Below are 23,062 nucleotides of genomic sequence, written 5' to 3'. Positions count from 1 at the left end.
CTTTATACATGCTAAATCCCCATTTTAAGCATTTTTCATGCATTCACAGAAAATATTCAGTACTTCATTCCTGGATTTATTCACGTTTTGACAGTAATTGGTAAAAAACTGTTTCTTGAGTCTGATGAACCAAACCAAAACAAAAGAACAGTTGGGAAAAAGCTTCTGCATGCCAAAGCACTGAGAATCCATCAGCTCTCCAAGGAAGTGGCATTTGTACTGGTATCATTTACACTTTTGTTGCAAAAACAATGTAATGTTGCATATATCTAGTAGGTTTACTGTAGATTTGTTTATAAAACAGTGGTTCTTTAAGGTGAAGTATCTGTTGGCTTCATGCTGCCTTGATGAGGTAGAAGGCACAAGGCTCTCCAGTGAGCAGGGAATGGGAACTTATGTTGGTGCATCCTGCTGCCAGATGAGGAGAGCTTAGGAACTTGCTTCTCAGACAAACTGCAATAAAAGTAGTGAGGTGGATCGAGAACTGGTTGAGAGGAAGAAGGCAGAGAGTTGTGGTCAATGGCGCAAAATCTAGCTGGAGGTCTGTGACTAGTGGAGTTCCTCAGGGGTCGGTACTGGGACCGGTGCTGTTTAATATTTTCATCAATGACCTGGACGAGGGAACTGAGTGCACCCTCAGCAAGTTTGCTGATGACACAAAACTGGGAGGAGTGGCTGACACACCAGAGGACTGTGCTGCCATTCAGCGAGACCTGGACAGGCTGGAGAGTTGGGCGGGGAGAAACTTGATGAAATTTAACAAGGGCAAGTGTAGAGTCTTGCATCTGGGGAAGAACAACCCCATGTATCAGTACAGGTTGGGGGGTGACCTGCTGGAAAGTAGCGAAGGGGAAAGGGACCTGGGGGTCCTGGTGGATAGGAGGATGACCATGAGCCAGCAATGTGCTCTTGTGGCCAAGAAGGCAAATGGCATCTTAGGGTGCATTAGAAAGGGAGTGGTTAGTAGGTCAAGAGAGGTTCTCCTCCCCCTCTACTCAGCCTTGGTGAGGCCGCATCTGGAATATTGCGTCCAGTTCTGGGCCCCTCTGTTCAAGAAGGACAGGGAATTGCTGGAAGGAGTCCAGCGCAGAGCCACAAAGATGATTAAGGGAGTGGAACATCTCCCTTATGAGGAGAGGCTGAGGGAGCTGGGTCTCTTTAGCTTGGAGAAGAGGAGACTGAGGGGTGACCTCATCAATGTTTACAAATATGTGAAGGGTAGGTGTCAGGATGATGGAGCTAGGCTTTTTTCAGTGATATCCAGTGATAGGACAAGGGGCAATGGGTGTAAACTGGAACATAGGAAGTTCCACGTTAACATCAGGAAGAACTTCTTTACTGTAAGAGTGACAGAGCACTGGAACAGGTTGCCCAGGGGGGTTGTGGAGTCTCCTACACTGGAGATATTCAAGGCCCGCCTGGACAAGTTCCTGTGTGATGTACTGTAGGTTACCCTGCTCTTGCAGGGGGGTTGGACTAGATGATCTTTTGAGGTCCCTTCCAACCCTTGGGATTCTGTGATTCTGTGATTCTGTGAAAAGGTATTTTTTACTTAACTGCTAGAGTCTCAGATTTCAAAACATAAAGTTTGTGTGACTGTATAAAAAAGCAGTGGTCTCTGATTCCTCAGAAGTTACAGGTTCAGCTTTTTCAGATTATTAAATTTGCCACTCTAAAAAGAAAATACAGAACGCAGGGTGCCATTTTTTCATTTATGATGTAGTCAGAAGTGAATACATGTTGACTGCTCAGCAGCTCATAATTATCCATAGCCTTCTAATTTTATTAGAATAAACTGTTTAATGTTAGAGAAACACAGTTGTACGTATCCCGTCTGACTAGCTTCAGTGTCCTACAATGACAAAAAGATACTTAAAATTACAAATTGCATACAGAGTGTGAGATTGACCCTCAGAAGTGAAAACGAGTATGTTTAAATTTATTTGGCCTTACATACAGAAAACATGAATCTGTGCTTTTCAAGCACACTACATAATGTGTAAGATCTGAAATGGCAGTAGACTTCTTCCCCAGAGACCTTTCAGGCTGAACTCATAACAGTACTTTCAGTAAGTTCAGCATTACCTCCTGTTGCTTTTACTGTAAATAATACTGCTAAAAGGATAGCGTATGTTTAGTTGGCCGCATCAAAAGGAGCGTGACCAGCAGATTAAGGGAGGTGATCCTGCCCCTCTACTCTGCTCTCATGAGACCCCACTTCCAGCACTGTGTGCAGTTCTGGTGTCCTCAAGATAAAAAGGACATGGAACTGTTGGAACAAGTCCAGAGAAGAGCCACGAGAATGATCAGTGGGCTGAGAAGACTGGGGCTGTGCAGCCTGGAGAAGAGAAGCTGTGTGGAGACCCCAGCAGCCAGCTATGAGGGAGCATTTGCATGTAGAGAAACCCTGAAACCACCCTCTTAATCATTAGCTGCTCGATAATCAAGTGTGAATAAATGCAACTTTTGAGATGTTCCTGGATAATTTGTTCTTGTCCAGAAATACTTACTAGGATATGTACTGACACTATGTATAGCTCTTGGCCATTTCTTTAAGAATAACACACTCAAAGTAGAATCATTCTGATAATCACTTTTTTGGCCTTTGTGAAAGTAAAATATTTCTCAATGTGTGTGAGCCTTTGTGAGTCAGTGTATGCGCATGGATTGCTAATCTTCCTGTGAAGTAATGTAGAATAGCGGTACCAAGTATTTAGTACAGTTATTAAGACTTCAGGTTCTGCCTTCCTGTTCTCTTCTTGCTGCATCTGAACTAGATATTTTTAACTTTTGTACAGGATTGACTTTCTATTCCCAGTGTGGCATGGCATGTTATATTCTGTTTGCATATTGTAGATATACTTAAGTTTGTATGAGTTTGCTTACCCAGTTACAGCTTTTACAATGCAGTGAATTTGAGCCTTGTTTTACTTGCTGTCTTTGGCTGCAGCTGATGGTTTGGGGTTTTTATGGGGAGTGATGAGGCAGTTTTATTCTTTGTTCACTTATTTGGCTATAAAGAAGATACTGTAGAACATTTGGATCCAGAGAACTCTGTGGTTTCCTCATCTGTTATATCTAAGGCTAGATTTAATCTTGCTGCTTGGTAGGAATTTATCATGTCTCAAAATGGCTGTCCTCATTTGCTTTAAAATCATAGAATCATAGAATCATAGAACAGTTAGGGTTGGAAAGGACCTTAAGATCATCTAGTTCCAACCCCCCCACCATGGGCAGGGACACCTCACACTAAACCATCCTACCCAAGGCTCTGTCCAGCCTGGCCTTGAACACTGCCAGGGATGGAGCATTCACAGCTTCCGTGGGCAACCCATTCCAGTGCCTCACCACCCTAACAGGAAAGAATTTCCTCCTTATATCCAATCTGAACTTCCCCTGTTTAAGTTTTAACCCGTTACGCCGTGTCCTGTCACTACAGTCCCTGATGAAGATCCTTCATAAAAATTGATGAAATCCTTTTAGCCCTAAATGTTCTGACAGAATACTCTGTTTATGAGTGAGCAATTGTATTTTGCTTACTGCTGACTAAATACCTGTCGCGGTTTAAACCGATCCACACAGCTTGTCCACTTACCCCCACCCCCACCCCGCCCCTCCCCACTCCTGGAGGGATGGGGAGGAGAATCAGGAGAATGTAACTTGCACGGGTTGAGATAAGAACAGCCCAGTAACTAAGGTATAACACAAATCACTACTGCTACCACCAATGATAATACTGATAAGAGAAAATAACAAGAGAATATGATACCACCGCCGAACGAGTTCGACCCCCCCGAAGAGAGAGAGCGTGCCCTTCCGGGTAACTCCCAGTTACCTCTCCGGGCATGACGTGCTGTGGTATGGAATACCTCTTTGGCTAGTTTGGGTCAGGTGTCCTGTCTCTGCTTCCTCCTGGCCTCCCCTCGTCCCCAGCAGAGCATGAGACTCACAAAGTCCTTGTCCAGAATAAACATTACTTAACAACAATTAAAACCAATCGGTGTTATCAGCTCTCTGCCCAGGCTGGAAGTCAAAACACAGAGCTTGCACCAGCTACTAAGAAGGAGCAAAACGGCTCCTGGTAAACCCAGGACAATACCCTTCTTTGCGAAAAGTGCAATTTTATGTTTTTTCTTTTCTTCAGCAGCACAGCTTTTTGGAGATAACGAACAGTATGTTTGGATCCTTGTCCGTGACATAGATATCTATGGTAATGACATAGTGTTGTGATGGAACCCGTATCTTCAGGAACAGTGATGGCATCTGCATCCTCAACAACAGTGACAGAACAGATTATTTCTGAAGTAAATGCATGTGTCAGAATTCTAGATAAATGGACATGGACCATGCAAACAGTGGTTAAACTCAACTTGGCATTTAAGTCAGTAACAGCAGTATTTTAATCAAGTGATTCCTGCCACACCAGATCCATTGAGCTAACACCTTAGATGTTAGTTTAGAAGCATCTATAGGAGCTGGAGCCACATCTTATATTGTCATGTAGATGTTAACCCAGAGCTGGCAAGATGGCTTTTGTAGATTTACACTTAAAAAAACATCTTCTGGCCTACTGAAAACGTAGAGCCCTCTCAGCCCAAAGACTGTATTTGGGTTGAGTTCACTGTTGCCTTGCAGAAGGATTTCAAAGCAATATTCAACAAAACCAGAGTGTGTCAGAATTATTCTGGGAGATATAATGCAGAATTGGACTGCCACACTGGTGGTAAGCAAAGCTTTTCTTCCTCCACATGCAAATGTTTTAATCTGATGTTACACTAAGCTTGTCTTCACATCAGACTGTATACCAAAAAAATTTATTTTCTACTAGCCTCTAAATCCTTGTGTTAAGTTTCTGATGCATTTATATTTATATTTTTATATATATATATGTGTGTGTGTGTGTGTGTGCATGTATATATGTATTTTTAAACTTCCCATTTCTAGGTGATTCCATTCGGAGATGGGTAAAGTGATGCTGGCAAACCCAGTGCACGGTTTGCACTGAATATTTTGCAAGTTTGCAAAAGTTTCTCTCTGATCTGACAGTGCCTTTTTTTTTTTTTTTTTTTTTCCTGGTACACATATTCTGTGGCTTCTATTTCTGGCTGTGGCTTGATGGCTTGATACCATTAAGCTTAGTAGAAAAGTCATTAACTATGGGTTTTTGCTTTATTTATCATAAAAATATCCCCCCCTTCCAGGACCAATGTAAAAAGGGGTGATTTGCTAGGATACTCTAGATATTTTGATGATGTTTGTAAAACAGAAACATGTAAATAAAACATTTATTGTAAATTTTTTTCAAAAACTTGAGCTTCCCATAGCAAAAGTTCATTTAATTTAGAAAATATGCTTATTCGTATTTAAGCAAACATTTAAGAGACATTTAAATATGGTTGGAAATTGTAAAATTTTTGGCAGTTGGAGTGATCAAGCAGAAATATGGTTTGGAATTTAGAGAGAAAGTGGGAGACCTGTGCATTAACATTTTGGTTGTTTGTTTTATTTATTTCCAGTCATCAATTTAAAATGACTTCTAGGAAACTATTCCTGCTAACTTTTGCTTAAAATTTGAGTTGAGAAACATTCTGCAGTCCATTTTAAACACCTTGGTTCTAAAAGGTACTAAACTCTTTCTGTAAAACTAACCTTACTAACAATTTATGGTTGGTCTTCGTAAACTGAATGGGGGGTGTGTATTAAGAAAACATCTCTTTCTGATTTCAGTGAGGTCTACTGTTGTAGATCCTGGACATAGGTTTATTTGGGTTTTGTTTGCTTGCTGAGTATGTATGCACTGTGATAGCTCAATTGCTAGTTTGTAAATAGTTCATAAATAGGAAATAGTAAGCCTTGTTTGCAAAAACTTAATTGTTTAGTATATGCTTATAAGACGGGCAGAATCTAGATGGCATGAAGAGTCAGATTTAAGTTGACATCATGGATTGAAATTTGGGACAAAATCAGGCTAATCATACCGTAATTCGGAGCAAAGAACAATTACTTTGGTACATAGTGAGGCATAATAAGAATGGTAATTAATAAAAAATAACAATACTGAGATAGTTTGGCTATGATACTGGCATTGTCAGCTGGCATTTGTTTTGGGAGGTGGAAAGGGTCTGTGAGTATTGTACTGCATGTGAGTCTTTAACTTTGAAAGTATGTGTTCCCGAAAAGAATCGTCTTGACTTCGTCCCTTCAAAGGACATCTACAAAAGGATAAAACAGAAATCTACCCGATGTAATGCTGTGTTCTGTCAAAAAGGGTATCACCAGCGGAGGTGAAGAGGTATCCCATTCTGCTCTCCACTTCTCAGGTGACACCTGGAATATTATGTTCCAGAGTTCCAGTGGCTGGAGAGGGTCCAGAGAAAGGCCACAAAGATAATCCAAGGACTAGGAAGCCTTCCCTATGAGGACAAGCAGAGAGAAGCAGGTTGTTCAGCCTGGAGAAAAGAAGGCTTAGGGGACACCTTATCACCATGTTCCAGTATTTAAAGGGCAGCTACAAAGAAGATGAAAGTTCACATCAGTGCCATGCAACTGGAATTCAGTCCGTATGTCTTAAATTAACAAAGGCTGTGTAGTCAGCCTGTGCATTTAAATATCTATAAATATATATATTTCTTTAATAAAGTGTTTTCTACCATGGACTCTTACTATGCAGCAGTGCAAATCAGCAAGCCAGAAGTGTTCTGGTCCTGAGCTCTCACGAACATCTGAGATGAATTCAGTTAATTTGGCATCGCATCTAGTTGGCGACTGGTCCCTAGCAGTATCTCTCAGGGCTTGGTGCTAGGGCCAGAGTTGCTTAATGTCTTAATTGATGATCTGGGTGAGGGGACCAAGTGCACCCTCAGTAAGTTTGCAGACAACATGAAGTTGGGTGGGAGTGTTGGTCTGCTGGAGGATAGGAAGGCTTTGCAGAGGGATCCGGACAGGATGGATCAATGGGCTGTGGCCAGTGGTATGAGGTTCAACAGGGCAAAGTACCGGGTACGGCACATGTACCACAACAACCCCATGCAGTGCTACAGGCTTCGGGAGGAGTGGCTAGATGGTTTGTCTGTAGAAGGGCTCTTCCTAGAGAAGAAACTGGAAAAATAAAATGTTTTTAGCATCTGTGCGTATCTACAGTTAACCATGTTTTTTGTTGTGTAAATAATACTTAAGTTTTTAGGCTTCATAGGGCTGTAGAAAATTAGAAGGTAAATCATTAAGTCATTTGCTACCCCTTCACATTTCACTATTTCCCTTGCTGGCTTTGGCTATCCCTTTCTCATGGCAGCAGGCTGCCAAACTTCTGTTAAACACTTTTGTTTTCAGGCTTTTATACAAATTTATTTCAGTCATCACTCATTAACTTTCAGATTGACTGGGACAGAAAGCCTTAGAGAAAATGTGTATAGTAAGAAAGTATATAAATCTAAAATGTGTTAATACTGTATCACTTGCTGAAAGATCTGTCCACTACTTAAGACTTCTTGGCCATTTGCCTTGCTGTAGCTTCTGCAAAGTTGCAAATCTTGGCTACTTCAGTGTTTTGTGTAAACGATAGTGTATGTGACTATTCTGTACATCTGTTAAATTCTTTCTGAAGTAAACTGCTTTTTGTTTTAAGAGTGATTGGCTGTTTTTCTTTGGATGTGTTGTGTTTTATAAAATCCCAGCTTGAAGTATTAATGGTTCTTCAGTTTCTAAGATCTAGTGGTCACATGAAAATGGGGTTAATTTTGCAGTTAAACTGTTGTTCTTGCCTTGCTATTGGTGATTACTTCATATGTACACACTTACAAGTGAACTTTCTTTGCAGCAGCAAAGACCAGAATATTTATTTGAAAACATGAGAATGAATTAATATAAAGCAAAATAGTCAATATCTTTAGTATGAAAGAACAGGTCTCTCAACTTGTACTGGGTTTTAATTACATCTAAAGAGGCCGCAGTGTAATCTTCAGTAGGGAAGTTTATGTAAATTATTTGTCAGTGGTAGTCTGCCAGAAGAAACCTATGGGACATAGCAAATCAGACAGTTGTAGTTAATTAGTGTTGTGTGTGCATCACAAATGCAGAGAGGCCTAAAAGCCACCAGCACTACTGTGTGATGATTCTTGAAAATAACATCTTTGGGAAATAATTCCCTGAGCCTGGCTCTACAGTGTAATTTGACTGTGGGATCTGGAGAATGAATTTTTTACAAGTGTCTTATGAAAGCTTGCAGCAGGATAAAAAGTGGTGGATTTTCTTAAAAGTAGATTAGTTAAGAATATTTGGGAATGCAGAAAGACAACATCAATCACAAGTTGTGGTAGCAGGTAGAAAAATACACTTCTTCGTTACTTTTCCTTCTGTCAGTTTATTCATACTCTTCCACCTGTGCAGGGCTCAGATTATGGACAGCTTTTCAACAGGTGCTGTGCTAACAGTAGAATCTAGTGACTTTCCAATAATGGCAAAGAGTGTTAATTCTGCGACTTACATAGGATCAGACCTAATTAGATTTGTCTTCAGGTTTTCTGGAAATCTATATGGGAGGAAAATAATTCCATGTTTTTGATTTGCTTTGTAGATAAAGGAGCTTGAGAAATTGAATTATCCTTGGTATTGTTGAAATGAAATTATTTTGAAGCACGTTTGTGAGTTATATCATCTTCATATAGGAATTGTGTATTTATAAAACAAACAAGTACAAATCATAGCTGAAAATAGGCTACACTATTTTCTTTGCCTAATAGCATATCTGAAGCAGTAAAAATGTTGCATTGCTTAAAAATAAAAAGAAATATTATCAAGCTAAAGAAGGTGCATAGAAAAGGAATTGCAGTTTCTATACAAGTTCTTGTTTTGCTGTATTAAAAATAATAATGAACAATAGTATGCAGTTTATTAATCGGAGATGGGTGAATTGTAAGTTCTGTCAGTTTTAATAACTTCATTTGAAATACTTGTAAGCGTATGGAAGGGAAGAATTGTATAAATCACATCATTATGAAAGAAAGTATGTTGTGCAGATAATTGTGTTTCCTCAAAATGTGAGATTTCTCCATATCAGCCTCCCAGGAAGGGAAAAAGCTGGGAGAAAAAGCCTGGAGAATGTTGTTAGGGGCTTTTTCACTGTGAAGGGTGGGTTGCTTGCGCATCTTTCCAGTATCTCCTAATTTAAAATGCAAATTACAATACTCTTTTCACTGTACAGTAGCGTGAGATCTGGCAGTCAGTCTGCTGTGTGCTACTTGACCGCTTGAACCTTCATGCTTCCTCTTCGGCAGTAGTAAAATCTGTGGGTGAGACGTAGATCCAGATTCTCCAAACTGGCTCCCCTTTCTATATAGTGAATGTTCCCTGTCAGAGGGCAACCTACAGGTTTTTAGTTTTTAACATGGAAAATACTTAGTTTGCAAACATATGTGGAGAGGCTCACATGAACAGAACAGTAGCCGGGGGTGGGAGATGATGTGGCCTGACCACTTTGCAAAGCCAGTGAGTGAACTTCCAATGCTTATTTTTGACTAAAAACCTGCATCAAGTTTCTGATCTCTCACCAGCAATGGCGTGGAAGATGTCCAGGTGAGGGAAGACAGTTGTTAGAAAACTTACCAACACTTGTTCAGAGAAACATTCTCAAAGAGAGGGATAAACAGAGATGGATAACTATGTTTGAAATATATTTGTCATTAATAATCTAAGTCAATTGTAGAACAGGCAAGCTTTTGTTAAATTACTGAACACATAGCATTTCAAATGGACAGCTAGATGGTAAAAACTTTCTTAATATTTTAATCTTTAATTTTTATCCTGTGGGTATCATTGCACTTGTGTGAATAGTACAGTTCTTTCAAAACAATAACATAGCAATTTAAATACTATGTAGAAATATATTTAACTCTTTTTTTTTCCTTTTTTTTTTTTTTTTTTGCTACAGGGCATATTATACAAGAAAGAAGATTTGTAGAGCCAATAAATCGTGAACCATATCAGTATGAAATGGGTGACTTTCCAACAGAATGGGAAGGTAAATTCTGAATATTTTGGGTTTGTTTCAAGATAATTTTGCCATTGAATGTAGATTCAGTGTTTTTAATGGAAAGCCTGCTATGTGAATAGGTTGTCTGTTATCTTTCATTTTGTGTAATGCAGGCTTTTGTTTAACTGCATAATTATTAAGAGTTCTTAAAGTAGCCCCTTTACAAATAGGAAAAAATTATGTTTAGGAAATTGGTACTTAATAAAAATGTAAGTTATCATGAATTTCTGCTACTAAATGTGAAAATATTTCTGCCTGAGGGGGATCTGGTAGAATAACCAAAACTAAATGTGAAAAACTTCCTAATTATGCCTTCACTGCAGTGTTAATTTGTAGGTCAGTTGAATTATTAGTGGCATAGTGATGGTAGCATTTGGTTTCCTGTACTCTTCCTTACACAATCTTGTAGAGAGTTGAAGAACCTGTTAATAATTAACTATTTTTTCGCCCATTGCTAGTGATGAAAATTGTGTCTGAAAACATGGGGCATATAAAGAAATTTAGAGACATCAGAGAAGTTCTAAGGGTTAGCTGAGCAGCCCTTGAAGAAGCGAGAAGGAGCAGAGAGTGAGCATGTATTGCTCCTTGAGCCAGACTTGAGCCAAATGTGGGGTTAAACGTGGCTTAAAACCCAGCACTGTATAGCTTAAGCAAGGAATCCCTGAAATAGTACATAGTTTGCCCGTTATTCAGTATGCTTTTTTGGGGAGAATGATATCTAGGCAACTCAAAGAAGTTGGTAGGTTTTAAGCAAGCAAACTTAAATTTTAATCAGTATGTAGTTAAACTGTAGAATACCTTTTCATTGAATATTCTGCTTGCTGGAAGTTTGCATGAGTTCAAAAAGTGATTAAAAGAATTTATGGGAGAAAAATCCTCCATGTACATAGATGGTACTATGGTTTAATTTGTCAGTGAACTACAGTTAATTGAGGCAGGCTACAGTGTATTTTGAGGAAATACCACAATGTACTTGTTTTACCTCATTCTTTTTACTTCGAGCTCACTGTTTGCCTCTGGGGGAGATGATACTGAGCTAAGAGAAAACTTTGGTCTGATTATATACCTTCATGGAGTCAATAAATAAATATCAAATGTTCCAATCTTTCATTTTCATATCGTCATTACACTGATTCCTGTGATGTGTTTCTTTTGTACCCGCTAAAGCTGATATTAATAACTAAAAGCTTCTCAAATATGTTTCAACCCTATTAGCGGCATTTGCCAACTGTGGTGAAACCACAGTATCAACAAATACTGCTGCAATACCTGCAGTTGGCTGGCAAGTCTTAATCTAGTTCATCCTGGTTCTTTATTAGCCTGAGATAGCCATCTTCTGAAGGAGAGTTAGCAGCTTCCTATACTTCTTCTTACTAAATCACCTGGTGCTTGAATGGGTATCTAGCTAATGCAACTTTCTGAAGGTCTACTTCCTCTACCAGAAGTTCTCCAGCCACTGCTAGTGTTCTTAGGTCTGCGTGACTGTCACACAGTCACTCTGTATCACAAGCACTGAGCATATACAAAGCCCTCGGGTAAACTTTGCTCTGCTGTGTGAATGAATTCTCATCTAAGACCTGCTGCTGCCTTTTAAGAGCTGAAAAATTGACTACAGTGATGTCTGCCTGCACATGTCTTCAATTAACAGTACACAACATGGGCAGTCACATTCTGTCAGGTGGGTGTGAGCTAATCACTGTCTCACAAAGGGTCTCAATCAACTTGCTCTATGAGCGTGCTCCTCAGGACTGCTGGAATTGATGTAGCATCAGCAAGCTTGCATTATATCCTGCTCTGGATACCTTATCACATACCCGTGTGACTTGACAGCTTGGTGCATGGGAGGGTACAGCAGTTCAGAGGGATGCTTTTGCCAAGCACCAGTCAATGGTCAGGTACCCTGCAGTATGGACTTGCCAAAAAAGATGCAGCTGCCGGACCTGAGATGCACTTCTGCAAGTCAAGGCATCTTATCCAGGGCTGTTTTAAAGATGACAAAGACAATTGGCCAGTCCCATTTTGATGAGCTGCATTTACACTTTTAATGCTTAATGTCCTCAGCTTTGTAACTGCTGGTTTTTGTTTGGGATTTTGTCAACACCAAATAGAAACAGTTCACAGAGAAAATGAAAATTTACAGTATCAGATAGCTAACAATCTTTTCCTGTTAAGTACTGAATTTGTCTAGAAACAGAAGATATACATGCATCTTTTCCCCCATCCTGTACCTTCCTTAAATGTGTGTGTAGTTCATGTTTCTGACAGATCAGGTATAGCAATTCAAAGAAAACAAGGCAAGCCTTTATATTTTTGTCCAATGCCAATTTAAACATTACAAATAGTTTTGTGGAAATAAAAGTTTTTAAAAGCCCAACTGGTACTTCTGCTGTGGAGTAAAGGCTGTTCAATAACTATTATGCCTTTGCTACATTTTGGGATGTGAATCATGGATGTGGGATGCTGTGAAGTTCACTTCATCACTACTATCATCTGCCTCTTTAAAATGAAAAATTCTCAATGAGTAAGAAATGGGAAAGAATGGGAAGAGTACAGGGTTTAAATAATACTGTAGAAGTCAGTTATCTGAGTGGGAACCGTTTATGGTTTTTAGATGTGCTTTGCTGAAAAGGCTCATTTCAATTGTCTCTATTTTTTCCTCTTTGAGATCTTGAAGTTTCCCAGGCTCACAAGACCTGTGCTGAACTTTCACTCTGTATCTTCTGTCCAGACTCTTGAAGATTTCCCAATGCATTCTTTCTGTGGGTGTTCACTTTATAGTTTGTGCTATCATGGATGCTGATCATTCTAGCAAATAGTCTGGAGACTTTGCAGACGGATTTCTAAAATACCTGTTGTTTTCTCTGAGTGGTAAAATATGAACCCAAGGTTAGCAAGCTGTATAATAGTTCTTATTTCTGCTTTCTGTTTGTTCTTGGAAATTTTGTGCATTTTTAGTGTTGTGAATCCTCTCTGCTGGGCACATGCTTACATCTCCAGGGGCTTTCTCTCTAAATCCTCTGTATGCACTTTGACATCTGTGGCCTCTGCTTCAGTTTTGTCTGGTTCGGCAATAACAGCTCCTTGCCTAGCCTTCTCAGGCTTTTCACTTTAAGGACTGTGCTAAATTTTTTGATACCTGTTTTCCTCTCCTTTTTCTAGGGATCTGTGGAGAGCTGCTTTCCCCTGTGCTGTCTTAGTTCTACCAGGAGTCAGTTTTTTAGCTTGTAGATAATCTTTAATAACCACCTGATTTAAAAGCAGTCATCTCACCCCCCTTCCTTGGTCCTTGTTTACCTACATGATATTTTGTGACTAGAAGAGAAACCTCTTGTAACCAAAATTAATAAAAGTACTGTCCCTGCAAATACTTAAGGGGATGAGTTGTCTGAGGAGAAGTTGCACAAAACCAGGGTCAAGGGATTGTTTAAGGACTGGGAGCAGGCTGTAGTGAAATTAGTCTGAGTTTAATCTCATTGTATATCTAAGACTTTCAGCCTGGTCAGCTGGTAAACTAAAGGGCTGATTTTGTACTGTGTTTATCAAGTTATGAACATGTAATAAGGTAACGGAAACCAAGTAGAAAGCTATAAAGCAAGTAGATAAACCAGTCATCCAGATTACAGACTCAATCTGTGCAATCTGTTTCTCTAACTCCAGAGAGGATTTGTGTATTAGTCCTGAGGGTTTAACAATTACAGGGCCAAGGGCTTACTCCTGAAGGGTTTGCCTGGAATGTTTCTCCTGAATATTTCTGTCTTAGTTTTAAGTGAGCCGCAGGATTAAATTTTCTGAATTCTCAGACACGTGAATTTTACAAAAGTACTGAATGTCCATTAAGGCTTTGTAAAACTGAAATATGCTCAACGTGAAAAGCACAGAATCATAATCCCTGTGTTACCCTTATGTTGTGGTTTAAGCCAGCCAATAACTCAGAACCACGTAGCCGCTTGCTCACTCCTGCCCTTCCTCTCCCCACTCCTGGAGGGATGGAGAGGAGAATCAGAAGAATGTAACTCCCACGTGTTGATGTAAGAACAGTCCAGTAACTCAGGTATAACACAAATCACTGCTGCTGCCACCAATAGTAATAATGATAAGGGAAATAACAAGGGAAGAGAATACAACCGCTCACCACCCACCAACCGACACCCAGCCCGGGCCAAGCAGTGATCTAGCCCTTCAGGGTGACTGCCACCAGTTTATATACTGGGCATGATGTGCTGTGGTATGGAATACCTCTTTGGCTAGTTTGGGTCAGGTGTCCTGTCTCTGCTTCCTCCCGGCTTCCTCTCCTCCCTGGCAGAGCATGAGACTCACAAAGTCCTCGGTCAGAGTAAACATTGGTGAGCAGCAACTGAAAACATAGGTGTTGTCAGTGCTGTTCCCAGGCTGCAAGTCAAAAACACAGCACTACACCAGCTACTGAGAAGAAGAATGACTGCTACTGCTGAAGCCAGGCTTAGTGCTAGCTATTTGTACACGATAATTAAGTTCATTTTAATTCTAAAAATCCGAAAGTGTGTTTCCTTTTGTGCTGTAGTTTTCGATTTAGAACATAATACGTAGGCACAACACAAATGCTGCCTATTTTTGTTTAGGTGAAGTTTCTTATATTTTACTATGAAATGGTAGTACATACTTTTCCCTAGGCAATATGGATGAGCGCAACTGAAAACCTTTCTGTAATGTTAGCACTGAATGTTCACCTATTGTAGAAAGTGTAACTTACCTCCTTGGGACATGTCAATGGCTCTCCTGAGAGGAGATCAGTAATTTTACATACCTATAGAGATGCATGAGATTGCGTGCTTCACACAGCATTGTTTTATTGCCCATATACTCCTACTTTTTTTTTTTTCTTATAACCCTCCCCCCCCCCCCCCCCAATTTTCTGCATTATTTCTTTCATGGTAACATTTAGTGATTAGTGGAAGTCTTAACTTGGATGCTCACATTTATGGTCATTACAGTGTGTTCTGTGCCAGTAGGAGTCTTAAAGTTCAATGAAAATCTCATGCATACTAATAAGAATGCAAATGAGTGCTGATGAAAGGATGTGGACTCAAGGTAGGAAATGTCCAGCTATCTTGCTAAATTCGTTTTAGACAAAAGTAACCTTACAATGCGTACAGAATGCAGGAAGTGCCAGCCAGATAAAATTAGAAGCAGCAGCATAATTAGTTTGAAATGGAGGCAATTTTGCCAAAGCTCTTGGGGGCAGGGAAGCATGTTTCAGTTGTGCTCAGTACATACATGTTACCTTCTCTACCAGATTTAAAACAATCTGGTTGACAGTGATGACGGCATTTTCTCTTATTAGCATAGGGAATGGGAGTGTTCATGTGAAAATCTTTTCCAGCCAGAACTGTCACTGTTTGCTTTTTAATTAAATATATGCTTGTGTGCATATGGTCTTCAAATAATGTGTAATAAAGCACCTGCCTGCCTTGTTTCCATTAGCAAATATTTAACTGTGGAATAAGTCCCTTCAGTAATTGAACCTGCATTAACTAAAAGTGTAATGTAGAGCACAAAGAAAGAAAGGTGGGAGAGCTTTTCATTTGCTAAAGAGGTGGGAGAAAGGTGGGAGAGCTTTTCCTCTGCTAAAGATGTGGGAGAAAGGTGGGAGAGCTTTTCCTTGCTAAAGTGTATACATTGACTATATTTTTCAAAGAGAATGCAAAATGTTTTATTATCAAGATATTATTTACTTAAATCTTGTTAAAATTAGTGCTAACTCAATAATAAATCACTGGTTATATTTTGCATACATTCATTCTTCCTTTAATTATTACCATGAATTTCCCTTATAACTGAGTTATGAGGTGTTGGTGGCTTTTTTGAACGTTGTTGGAAGCTCAAAATATTATTGATAACTTAAAAAAAATTGAAAGGCTTTTTATTTTTTGTCAGGAAAAACAGATGAGAATTAAATATATTAGAGTCCTCAAATTATTCTCCCCAAAGACTGAGGAGTGGACCAGTAAATTATAAGAAAATATATTGCTTTTAAAAGACTGGTAAAACTGTCTGATGCTAAAGTACAATATACCAAAATATGGTCAATTCAGGTGATGTTTTCTTTGCTTTTAATTTTGTAATGTATCTTGAGCTGTGCTTTACATAGAATATTTCAGAAATGGATTTGCACAGAGGAAATATTATATATTAACACTGACTTCATCTGATGGCTATAAAGAGAATTTAGTAATTTTTGTTACAGTATTTAGCATTTAATATAATAATTTAATTTAGCATTTAATATAATAATGATATATATAATAATATATAGCATTTAATTTTATAATGATTTCCTAATGCAGCTCATCAGAGATGTTAAAATGAATTTACCTGTAATAATTTGGAAAATGGTGTCCAATCTTTGTGTCAGCAAGTTTTATCAGCAAAGGTTAAACTGAAAAAGTATTGTAGTTCTGACATTCATTAGAAAGAAGGAAGGTTGATAGCTACTATAAACCCATGCATTCAAATGCTTTTTATAGCTGGAAAGAAAAATAGCACAATGTTATAACTGTGTGCATTATTTAGTGAATTTAAATAGATACAGTCTGATAATGGAATGTTTGACACGAGAAATCTTCCTAAATTAAGGATTGTTTTGTTGCTTTTGAGTGTTGGTACTAACTGAGATCTATTAATGAATGAAAGCGTGTTGCATAATGCTCCTTGCTTCGCAGCTTCTGTTCACAGGATGCATGTCATTGTGTTACCCTTCACTGTTCCGTCTGCGGCTTGTTAAACTGAGGCAGATAATTAAATGATAAAATCTTTTGGTAGAAGTATTTCATTCATCTGAAAATTGTTAATCAAATAACTGCCTAAAAGTCCCATCTATTGTTGAAAGAAAATCTATTATAATGGTTGTATTTCAGCAGTAGTTTCTAACTGCAGCTTAACTTCTCTAGGATTTCAGATTTTAAGAATTTTTCTTTAAGAATCTAATCACACAGCCGAAGTTAAAATGTGGCTGGTTTTGGTTTTGGGGCTGCTTTGTTTTGTTTAAATACTGGCAGTTTAAAACTAATGAAGCCATTTTTAGGTGCTGAGCGAAGTCGAACTGAAACCAGTGGTATTGTACTTCCATGTGACAGAATCAATGCATGACAAAGCATATGATACTTTTTGAAAGCAATCCCTTGAATTTGAAGGTTTAAAACTTATTTTCTATGAAGTATTTAAAACTACTACTTTTTCCTTTTTTCTCCAGCTATCTCATTTATTGGTTAGTGCCTAGTATACAACCTTCACTATACCTGATATCTCTCCCAGTTTCTTGCTTTTCTGGATGATGTTGGAACTGTTGCTAAGCACAGACAAAGATGACTTCTGTCAAGAGGAAAGGCGTATCTGCTGTGGTTTTGTCTAATAGTGTTGTCAGCCTTTTACAAAGCTTGTCTACAAGGCTTCCAGTGGGAAGTGTCAGTCTCAGTCATGCCAGTTTAAGCTCTGGTCTTGCCAGATTTTGTATTTGGAAATCCTCATAAAGGATTCAAAAGTGCTGTGGGTACATGCAAAATGTTTTCTGGTTGTATAGATTCAATTTAAAGTAATTTAGTTGTATTTTGGATTATCTTACTAGGCTGTCTTTACACAAATAAAACTTTTGCAGAAAGTACAATGTTGACTGTTCAGTGCTCAGTTGCTTCTCCACAATAACAAATTTAGGTCTAACCTTTGTCAGAACCAAAAGACTTCTGAGAAGAGCTGGCAGTAACTGCTTATGAAGGATGTTTGAGAACGGTATTTAAAGAACACATATTCAGAAAGTATCATTTGATAAACAAGAACTTAAAGTAATACCTTGATTTGTATTATTACAGGTATTTTACCACTAACCTTGAGTTAAGGCTGTTGGCCTTGTTAACATGGCTAAATTCCAAGCTGTGTAATGCCATTTCGCCTGCCTTAATTCTGTTCTTACGTTAATTGGAAGCTACCCTCCTAAAACCAGGTTCATAACATTTTTGAAAGAGAGTGGTGGTAGTGTTTCACTCTATGTGTAACTGCATTTTCAGTAGTGAGGTGACACTGACTATGTGCAGCTTTTGGTGTTCTGGACATGCTGTCTGAATCATTCCCCAGTTCTCAAAATGCAGCACAGATGGTATTAGAAAATTCAAATTTGGAATAGTTCCTTCTTAAAGCTGAAAATTCATAGGCAGCTACAGGTCAGACGAGGAATTTGACTGGGTGATAATGAATATGTCATTTTCACTCTGATTTTCAAGCACAGTAACCAAAGTCTTAATTGTCTAAGCAGATATACAAAAGAACGTTTTGCCATGTCTTGGCACTTGGAACTGGCTTTCCTTATGTTTGTCCTTCTGTTCATTACTGGCCACTTACATTCTGCTACTCGTTCATTTGAAAAATATGAGCAGAAAAGACTGTCTGAAAAATATACAGCCAAGTACCTACCAGTTATGTGGATGAAAAGGCATGAAGAAAAGCTACAGTAGTGATACTTCTGAAGAGTGATGGGTATTGTCTTATCCACAGTTACGTAATTTGTCTAAATAATACCTATTGTAGCTTGAGCTATGCCTAATAATAATTTGTTGACTGAATGAAGCAAGACCCGATGGTCAATGCTGGTCGATGAGAAAATGAACATGAGCCGGCAGTGTGGGCTTGCAGCCCAGAAAGCCAACCGTATCCTGGGCTTCATCAAAAGAAGTGTGACCAACAGGTCAAAGGAGGTGAACCTGCCCCTCTACTCTGCTCTTGTGAGACCTCACCTGGAGTATTGTGTGCAGTTCTGGTGTCCTCAACATAAAAAGGACATGGAACTGCTGGAACAAGTCCAGAGGAGGGCCACGAGGATGATCAGGGGACTGGAGCACCTCCCGTATGAAGACAGGCTGAGGAAGTTGGGGCTGTTCAGCCTGGAGAAGAGAAGGCTGCGTGGGGACCTCATAGCAGCCTTCCAGTACCTGAAGGGGTCCTATAGGGATGCTGGGGAGGGACTCTTCATCAGGGACTGTAGTGACAGGACAAGGGGTAACGGGTTAAAACTTAAACAGGGGAAGTTTAAATTGGATATAAGGAGGAAATTCTTCCCTGTTAGGGTGGTGAGGCACTGGAATGGGTTGCCCAGGGAGGTTGTGAGTGCTCCATCCCTGGCGGTGTTCAAGGCCAGGTTGGATGAAGCCTTGTGTGGGATGGTTTAGTGAGAGGTGTCCCTGTCCATGGCAGGGGGGTTGGAACTAGATGATCTTGAGGTCTTTTCCAACCCTAACTATTCTATGATTCTAATACTGGTGGAGTCTGCAATAGGGTCCCTTTAGATTGCTGCTTCCAGTCAGTCCCATGCTGACCATCATGCAATGGAATGGGCATAAGCATATTGATTTTGGTTCATCATGGAAAACATCAGCCACAGAACAGTTGTCCTTGCCATTGCTTTCATCCCTCTGCTCTCTTCCAGCATGGGTTGATTGAGATGGAAGGAGCTTTCCCCCAATTATGGATCCTTCCCGTTGATACAGTGGGTAATCCCACACAGCCATAGAATGCGGTGCAGGCAGGGCTCTGCAGCTCCTCAGTCAAGTCTGGGGCTCTGCTTTGCATCCCGTAAAGGAATCCTAGTTGGTACTAACATAAATAGGGTTTTGGCTTTAACAGTGCCTGAGGCATTTACAGGAATCCTTTTTCTGCAGAGAGGTCTAAGGTTTTTCATACTTTTCACCAGTCAGCTTTCTCAGAGTGAAGCTCAGCTCTGTGTAGAAAGCTCAGCAACAGGCATGGGCTGTAAGTCCTGCTTTTTAAGCCCTGTTTTGGCAACCAGTGTGGTATGTAAACTGTGCCCAAGATTTCCTCACAGGCATGATTTCTTTTTAATTTTCCTTTCCCCCCCCCCCCCTTCTGTGAAGACTGAGAGTATTTATGTGGGAAATAACATGTTGGGTCTCTATATTTTAAGAAATTATATGGCTTGCCAGCTTGTGGCAAATTCTGTTGTAATTTTTTATGTAAGCATTTACTTTCTGTTACAAATGCATCGTAATTGAGTTTTAATAGTCTCTCTGATCTTTGAAATAATCTGTTTAATTTTATTTTCTTTTGCAGCATGGATAAGAAAAAAAAGAAAGAATCCACCCACCATTGAGGTGAGAGAGATGAAGTGTCTTTAAATTTTTAATTGTAATTGAACTACAAGAATTAATTTATAGTGGACTCATCTATCCAGTACTTTGACACTTTTGAGCGAGAATTTAGTATGTTGCTTGCCTAATTAGATGAAATAATACACGGACTAGGTATCTAACTCTTAGAGAACACAAAAGCAAATGGAAATACAAACTCCAATATTCTTTAGCTATTACTTTTATCTACATGAATTCTTCTAAGATGACCTATGTAGGTTCTTTTAAGGTGATCATGGCCATGCAAAAGTTTCTTTAGTTAAACAAATTCTGAAATTACTGCTATGAATTTTTAGAATAGGTTGTCTGTGTATTAATGCAAGGTTTGTTTTATTGTAGTTGACATTAAAATGCAGGTTTCAAATTCAGTTGCTAGTGGATTTATCAGTACAGGAAAACAAATTGCACTAGCATTTTATAATGCTAAGGAGGTGGGGAAGTTGAGGCCATGGCTTTTTCCGTGAGTGGCTTCTAATGGACGGAAGCAGAGAAATATCCCCCCATCTTTCATGCTGATGAGTTTGTGAAGACTGAAACAGTTTGGCTATTGATCTGTGTGTACAGATGCATGCACATACACTATTTGTCCTGGATTTGTATGACAAGTTGCTAAGCACCAGCTAGGAATGAGACAGTAGAGGAGGCATAGTTTACTACAGAAAATTCAAACTGACACCCACAGAGGCAGACACTTGCAGCAGTAGGAGTAGCTGTGTTCAGTGAAGCTGTGTTGGCATGCTGTAGTCAAAGACTTGGTCACTGAGATCTGATCTGTGAACAGTTGTCCTGCCTGTCTGTGAGTTAAGATAATGTGGGGAAGCTTGTCACTGAAATAAGCTCCCATGCAACTTACAGCTTTTCAACTAATTCTCTCTGCCTCTGTTTCACAACTGCCACTGTGACTGTACAGATAAGAAGACCTGTAATACAACCATGAACAGAATAAAGTTTAGTTAAAATTATTCTCAAAGCTTTTAGGACTTAAATTAACATGCATTTCTTTGTGTTAACATTCCAAGAAATATTAAGTGTGATTTTTTTTTTTTTTAATTTTTTTTAAAGTAATTCCCCCCCCCCCCCCACCTTTGTAGTTACTTGTGCAGAAGTGCAGTTGTTCTAAGCTTGGAGTGATCTCCATTTAAGTAGCTCTGGTTCATACTAACGGTATACATATGACTTTTATTGTTGAACTTACCACCTCATGGGATACTTAAAGATGGGGGTGTTGCATGTCTTCTGTCCTGCCATTTGATGAGTCAGACTGCCATGATAATTGTGCTGAAATAAGCCTGCTTCAGAGAATATGGGGAGACTTGGGTTTGGAATTGATGCAGCAAAGCTCCATGGAGGTGGTGGTTCTATTTCAAAACAGGGAACAAGGAGTCTCCACAGGTGACAGAACTGTGGTTCAATACCATGCTAAATGTTTACCTTCCAGAAAAAACAGTTTATGGAGAATGAAAGATTCTTGGGAGTGATGGTGCATTCAGAGTTACAGGACAGCTTACACCTTTAGTTTCATGAGGTAATACATCTGAAAAATAATTTAGCAGCTAGGTACTTTACCTACAAGGCTGTGCATTGACCTTGTCAGAGCAGAAGTTATACGCCAGGAATTTGAAAGCTGTTATCTTTTTCTTTCAAGTAATCTCTAAATTGTTTTTTCCTATATAAGGAAAGGTAGTTCAAATATATGTATGTTAAAAATTCTTGACATAATGTTTTGAAAATAATGCTGCAGTCACATTTTAAATATATTTTATTAGTGTGTGGTGATATGTAGAATCTACTTTTCTCCTGATTTGAAACTTATACTACAAACCCTTATACCATAATATCTTTATTAATATAATTACACTAGTGAAGTACGTATAGAATACTGTTTTGGTCCCTATTTGTAGGACTGATTGGCTTTGGTGTTTTAGCTACATAAACTTTACTGGCTGCTATTCTGTATTGTATTCCCTTTTTCGACAGTAATGGTGATATGGTAAACTGCTGTTTGACAGCTATGCAACGAGAGATTGTTCATGACCATATTTCACGTTGAAACCCTGTGTAACAAATCTCTTTGTTCTTTCACATACATTCTATGTTCCTATGTTTGTGGTCTGTAATACCACTTTTTTGGACGTTTTTTAGTTTTTTCTCTGTCCTTTGCTCATCATCTGTTCCCCACCCCCACCCCCCTTTCTAATATCGTAGTTATTATAGTTATTATAAACATAGTTAAACTTCTCTAAATTACTGTTCCCATTCCCTGCTTTGTTTGATTACCACCTGTCCTGGTTTGAGCAGCAGCAGTCAGTTTTCTCCTTCTTAGGAGCTAGTACAGTGCTGTGCTTTGATCTTTTGGCCTGGGAACAGTGCTGATAACGCCGATGTTTTCAGTTGCTGCTCGAATGTTTGGTCTGGCCAAGGACTTTCTGAGCCTCATGCTCTGCCAGGGAGGAGGGGAGGCCAGGAGGAAGCAGAGACAGGACACCTGACCCAAGCTAGCCAAAGAGGTATTCCATACCACAGCACGTCATGCCCAGGATGTAATGGAGGGTGACCCGGAAGGGGGGTAGAGGGACTGCAGGGTTGGAGGAGGTATCGGTCGGTGCTCGGCTGGGGGGAGTGGGGCGAGTTGTTGGTCGGCTGGTGTTGAGGTGTTGTGTTCTTTCCTCTTGTTATTTCCTTTATCATTATTATTATTATTGGTGGTAGCAGTAGTGATTTGTGTTGTACCTTGGTTGCTAAACTGTTCTTATCTCAACCCGTGGGAGTTGCATTCTTTTTGATTCTCCTCTCCGTCCCTCCAGGAGCAGGGGGAGGGCAAGAAGGGGGAGAGTGAGTGGACGAGGTTTGTGGTTGGGTTTAAACCACG

At 39.4% G+C, this 23,062-nt stretch overlaps 1 protein-coding gene across 1 annotated transcript in view; it reads left to right on the top strand.

Moving 5' to 3' along the window:
* NDUFAF2 (NADH:ubiquinone oxidoreductase complex assembly factor 2) overlaps nt 1-23,062 on the top strand; it is a 68,617-nt gene that overhangs the window by 32,360 nt on the left and 13,195 nt on the right. Inside the window, exons 2-3 of the mRNA XM_065662660.1 lie at nt 9,926-10,015; nt 20,117-20,157. Of these exons, the coding sequence (XP_065518732.1) occupies nt 9,926-10,015; nt 20,117-20,157 (131 nt within the window). The remainder of the gene's footprint in view (nt 1-9,925; nt 10,016-20,116; nt 20,158-23,062) is intronic.

Source organism: Lathamus discolor, chromosome Z, assembly GCF_037157495.1.
Source record: "Lathamus discolor isolate bLatDis1 chromosome Z, bLatDis1.hap1, whole genome shotgun sequence".
Classification (NCBI taxonomy): domain Eukaryota; kingdom Metazoa; phylum Chordata; class Aves; order Psittaciformes; family Psittacidae; genus Lathamus; species Lathamus discolor.
This window is presented reverse-complemented; position numbering and strand designations above follow the sequence as displayed.